Source organism: Apteryx rowi, unplaced genomic scaffold, assembly GCF_003343035.1.
Source record: "Apteryx rowi isolate R43461 unplaced genomic scaffold, aptRow1 scaffold_108, whole genome shotgun sequence".
NCBI lineage: Eukaryota > Metazoa > Chordata > Aves > Apterygiformes > Apterygidae > Apteryx > Apteryx rowi.
Genome location: NW_020447286.1, coordinates 1130125 through 1136456, shown reverse-complemented (window position 1 = coordinate 1136456; position 6332 = coordinate 1130125). Strand labels below are relative to the sequence as shown.

At 37.1% G+C, this 6332-nt stretch overlaps 1 protein-coding gene across 1 annotated transcript in view; it reads right to left on the bottom strand.

Annotated features, from left to right (window-relative positions):
* Positions 1–6332, bottom strand: part of SEMA3A (semaphorin 3A) — a 173860-nt gene that overhangs the window by 26600 nt on the left and 140928 nt on the right. Inside the window, exon 12 of the mRNA XM_026071286.1 lies at positions 3973–4192. Within this exon, the coding sequence (XP_025927071.1) occupies positions 3973–4192 (220 nt within the window). The remainder of the gene's footprint in view (positions 1–3972; positions 4193–6332) is intronic.

The window sequence follows — 6332 nt, the reverse complement described above, 5'->3', positions numbered from 1 at the left end:
TGGACGCGATCCTGTGCAGTGTGCTCTAGGTGACCCTGCTTGAGCAGGGGGGTTGGACTAGATGATCTCCAGAGGTCCCTTCCAACCTCAGCGATTCTGCGATTCTGTGAATTTGGATTAAAATGTTCTGGAACTCTTATAATACCCTGTAGAACTTAGATTTTCATTTTTCCATCTGCTCCCCTTTAAGCAGGTGTTGGTTTCTATGTATGTATTTTTGGGAGTTTAGAAAGAAGTGTTTTTTGTTTTTTTTTCCACAAAATAACTACAGTTCTCTTTCCTTAGTCCTAAATTCATAGATTTTGTTTTAAAAAGAAAAACAGTTCTTTCTTAAAAAACAAAACAAACAAAAAACCCCCCAAACTTTCTTTTTATTTAGACAGTTTCATGAACAAATTAAGCTAGTAAAAGATACTAGATAAGTTGTTTTGACAGTGGTTTACACTATGGTTAGTGCTAGTAATTGAATATATTTAATTCAAGAAGTAGTCAGAACACTACAGAAAAAAATGCATTATAAACTTGAAAATGAATAAAGAATGACAAAAGAAAAAAAAATCCACATTTCTACAACATAATAATTCAGAACAACAGATAATGTTGCTAAAGTTTGTTATAATGGATGAATGCATTTCCTTAATTATCTTGAGCCCAATTTGATGACTGTCGTTTTGAGGAAACTGTACTGTAAGAGCCATAAGGAAAACTTTGATCTAATAAATATAATAGTTTAGCTATATATCACAACTGTATTCTGTATTGGACTATGCCTGTCACCCGTCACAGGCCATCAATGCTGCCTTCCAGAAATATAGGTGGAATTTTGATAAAACAAAGCAAGTGAAACTGTAGAATCTGAGTGGAGCATTGAGGAGACATGAGTTCCCAACGTTATACTGTTTCCAAAAAAAAGTCGTTCTTTTAAGAGGATCCTGCAGTTGCTATATATATAACTATATGTATAACTATAGTTGCTAGAGAAAGCCTCTGAGGTCAAAGATACAGTATGTTAATCACTACGGCGACTCTGATGAAGCTGCAGGTACCAAAGTGGAGCTTTATCTGAGTTCTAGATCAAGTTTTACAGAGTAGTATTTCAAACAATTTCACACAAGTGGAATCAGCCTTCTCCTTTAGGATCAATAGGCTCCAGTAAGTAAGATAAGATTACTGTTATTAATTTGCTTTACTGACAGATGTACCTTGACTGTGCCAAATGAGCCCAAACAGCAGACACCGAGGATATGCACTAAGTGGCTATTTTAAATCCTGTTCTTTCTCATATATTTTCCAGCATTCCAGTATGATTTTATTTTCACTGTGAAGTACCTAAGCACTCTGGTACAATCACAGTGGGAAAGAAACTGCTTGGCCAGAGATTTTACCCACAGGAAAGGAAAATCCGACCGCACTAGATGAGCTATTAATTATGTTGTGTTCAATTATCATCATTAAAAAAAAAAAAGTGTTTCCTTAACATATTGAAATTCAGCAGCATGTGGGAATAATGTAGATTGTTGCAATGGCAATGGGAAAATAGAGAAGTGTATCTAATCTGATGGGACAGACCTGCACAGAAAAATCCAGTCATATCCCAAAGGGCTAAGTTCTGGCTTTGCCGCAAGTCCTGATCAACAGGACTTGACAAGAAACTAGACTGCGACTAGAGCCCCTAATCTTCCCAGTTTGTCCTTTGTTTGGGGAAGATGCAATTTGCACTGATTGTGTATCTCTTTCCTTGTTACTTTTGCTTTGAGCAGGGATGGTTTCTGGCGCGGTGGAGACAGGGCCTTAGTTCTGCCTCCTTTCCTTTTGCAGCAGCATGGAAGATGCTCTTTCCTCACTCTGAAAATCGCAATAAGGAAAATGAGCTCAGAAGACTATGGTGCACCTTTCGTCTCCCTGTGCCCAGGCCTGGGTGTCCCAGCTCAGACTCTAGTCCCGTGAGGAGGTAACCTCCTGCTGGAAAAAGAGCCGTTTCTATTCACAAGTGTAATGTTGCGAGAAATAATCACACACTGCACTTATGAAGCTGTGCTTTTTGGTGCTGAAACCTTTTTTGGCAAATGCAAGTAATAACATTTCAGTACTTTTCTTACAGTTCTTGGGCACAAATAGCAGCAGAGGTGGATGGATTCCAGAGCACTTACCATGAGCCTGAATTTTAAAGGTTTAGTGAATTAAATGAGTGTTCAAGTCCTCAACTCAAAAGTAAGAGCAAGATACCATTGAGGCTTCTTCAGAGGAACAGCTTGCCTGAGTGATTAGATGAGAACCACTGTACATTATGATAACTATCGAAAAGTTATAGATCAGTTTTAAGCAAGTCATCTGCACTCCCTGAAGACAGACAGGAACTTCTGCGTAACTATTCATCTTACTCTAACCGAGGTCTCCAAGAAGACAGAATGAATCTCTCTCTGGAAGTACTTACCTTTCTCACTTAAGAGGCTAAGGCATCTTTCTTAGACTGGCTAGCAAACTTAGGTGACATAAATGCCACCTCTTGTGCTTAAGATGCAGGCATAGATCAGTTGCTTATGTTTAGTGGACTAGATCATACCCTGAATGCAGAAAGGCTTATTTTCTCACACTTCAGCCAAGGGGAGTATTGCCATTAATTTTTTTTGTGGGCTGAGTCAAGTCATAGAAGACTTGTTGAAAGGCACAAAACACTGTCAACGATAAGATGGCAATAAACTTGCTAGTATTGCTCAGTGGTGGAAAAAATGTTGTGTAAAATAATACGAAACTACTTAGCGATGTTTTACACAAGAACATATTGTTACACTGGCATTTAATAACTCAGTTCACAGCTTCCAAGAGCTGGAACACTTTTTGCAGAGCTACATTTCCTACAGTAAATGTTCTGAATTGCTGCACATGCAGTATGTTTGGTACACAAAGCTTCATCAGCTCTCAGTTTACTCATAACATATTTCAGGCATCAGCATGAAAGAGACCTTGAGATTTACTGCTTTGGAAATCTGGCCCCGAGTCTAGAGCACCAAAACTGTACTTAAAGCAAGTCAGAAACTGGCCTGTTATAAGACAGACAGCTAGACAGATAATTTTTGATCCAAGGCTGAAAAAGAACAGTGGTTTCTTTTGTTTTGACTTCATGATGCCAATGTCTAATTGCTAGCAATTACGTTCAATAAAAATTTGAAATACTTTTATTCAACATAACTGAAACATCAGCCAACTAATGAAAAATCATCAAAGGTGAAAGAGCAGATCCACCAATTGATAAGCAGTATAGTTCTTCTGAAGACACTAGACCTAAGCACATGTACAGAAGCTAATTTCTGGCCACTGCCATTTCTCGTTATCACCTTTCTGGAAAGTTGCCTTCTCTGAATGCATATTTCTGCTTTTGATAAGATTTCCAAGCTGTGTGATTCTGCAAATGCTTTTGAAAGGATATCAGGTTTCTATTTGAGTACCAGTCTTTTTTAAAACACTGTGCATCTGCCAGATAACTGCATCTTAAGTAAAATGATGATTCTTCTGGCTAAAGAGCTGGGCATCTTAAAGCAATACTTGAAATACTTGAAAGGCACACAAGACATTTCCCATACCTGGAAACTTGCCTCATTCATGTTAATACCTCTTATGATGTGTTTCAAAATGAGTACCTCAAAACCTGCATTTTAATAGTAAATTATAATTAATGGGGCAAGATATTTCTAATAAAGCTCCTGAATAACAGTAGCTGAAAAGAGAACAGTTTGATCTTACTCCAGTTGGCAAAGCTCCTAAAGAATGAAGCTGTGCAGGCCATAGCTTGAACCTGTAACAGAGAATACTTATGCAACACAAAGGCCTTCCCCCCCCCACAGTTTTGAGTCTTGCCCCAAATTTCCACCCATATACACTGGAACATAAATCAGTGTTCTGTCTTTCAGATTATGAAATTTTATCTTATCTATGCCTCTGTAATGAATATAGTGCAGATTCAAGAATTCTCACCTGTGCCAATGAACATCACATCATATTGGCCATCTTCTGCATCAACTCGATCTACTACTATCTGGGTGAACTGGTAATCCACATCTGTTTTGATCATAATTGGACGGTTGTTGATAGGGAACACCGGGTTGTACATGGCTGGATGACTTCTTGCAAATGTTATAACTTCATCAGGAAGGTCCTTAGTAGAATCAAAGCCTCCAAAGGTTTTACTGGGACACTAAGAGTAAAAAAGAGAATTTTATTACTGATCAATAGAAACATTAAAAATCCATTTCACTGCAATCACCCCAACTTCTTCAGTCTATAATAAACTATGGCAAGGGATCTAATTGTTCCATGATAGGCAACAACAATTAATTCTGCCACTAATGTCTCTGTTATATTTGTTTATTTATTTATCTAGTCTGGATTTAAATCAATACAGTTAACAGAATGTAAATGATCAGCATACATCATTTTTCTTACTATTATACAGTGAACATGGATTTTCAGTAATTTACTGATTAGTATTGATCTTTAATTGGCAGAAGAAAGAAACCTTAAATTTTCTAGAATCATTCTGTACAAGACCAGCAAGTTCAGTATTTGTTTATCTATACCACATAAAATTAATTAACCATGCCATCACCCTGGTTTCAAAGTATTCTCTTCTGAAGTTGACTGTAAATCAATTATTTTCCTAGGCTGTTGAATCAAATCCTTAACTGCCAGGACAATTCCCTCTTCTGCTGACTTTTCAAACTCCTGATTGTCTCAATGTACCTGTGTCATCCCCGTAGCCCTGATAACACGGATCCTGTTACACTAAATTATGTCTGCAGATATTCTAATTTGAGCAGTTAGGAAACAGTTTGGCTAAATGTGACGTATTATTTACATCTACATGAGCTACGCACCCTAGGGTCCTTTTATCTTAAATGGAGAGGAAAGGCACAATTTATCCCATCTTAAGTAAGTCAGTGAGTGTAAAATAAGTCAAATGAATCGTGTCCTAAATATGTCTCTTTTCCCTCCATTGATTCTAAAGAAAGCCTCGTGTGACCAGCAGCTGTTGCCGCTGATACTATCGCTATGTATGGTTAGGTGAGATAGCTCTCTCTGAAATAGGTTCTAGTTGATTGTCTGTATCCTTACTGTCCCATACTGCACAATAATGGAAAATTTACAGTGTCCACTTGTGATTAAGCTGTTTTTGGTCCCTGTGCACTAACACAATAAAGAGTCCCTTTGCCACCTTCTATGGTCATGGATAGGCCAGTCAGTTTTGCCTCTATGATCTGGGAAATCTGCCATTGTTCTCCCACTATGAGCAAAAAAGTTGAGGCTGAGAAGGGAAGAAGAGGTAGGACCATGGCTTTGACATCCACGAAAACACTCCTTCCCTTTCACTTACCTCAGCTCCCTATGGGAAGACTCTAGGACTGTGGGTAATTACCACTACTTGCCCTTGTCTTTTTTACATAATTTCTAAATATTTTATGAACAATTAGATATTACTTCAAAGTAAGTATTATTAATAGTAGAACGCATGAGGAAGATGAGCCACAATGACATTAAATCACTAGTCCAAAGATATAGAGCAGAGAACTTAGTGTCCCTAACTGCTAATCTTTTCTTAGATATCTATTTCAGACATATACAACTGTGAAACCCAGTTGACAGTGATTATGTTCACAGAATTTGAACCTAAAATACAAACAACTGGTGTTAAAATGCTCTAGATAATTTGCCTTTTATTTACACATATAGAATATCCAGCAAATAAATTAAAAACCCAGAGGGCAACATGTTACTAAGCAAGAACCCAGACCTTGCAGGAATGCTCAGCAGAAGAAATCGATTGTCTTTGCTATCACCTTGATCCAGATTATTAATAATTCATCAGAAATGAAATTAAAAAATCAATGTCGTCAAAAAGAGTAGTTGGTATATGCAGCACAGGGACACTTCAAGCACACAGATATATAAGGTGTAAATTGTCCCTTTTTGTCATATTTGTAAGTAAGTAAATTCCAGCATTCTGCTCCATTACATGGCATGGAAAGAAGGAAGGGAAGGAGGGAGGAAGGAACTTTTGATTAATGTATGAGGAGCAGAATAAACAAAAACAAGAAAACAAGTTAGTCACTTACTTTATTGGGTCAATAATTTTCAGGCTTTTTATTATTATATATTCTTGCTCTTTCATACTGAAATATTATCCAGATATAATCAGATAGGCTTTCATAATCATTGGCCAAGCCATAGTTTGTCTTAAGATTTGTGTTTAAAATTTGACACTTCAATTTCAAAGTTTGCTTTACATCTGGATTAATATTCTAACTACAGTTCAATACTAATTACTCAGATTAATTAGA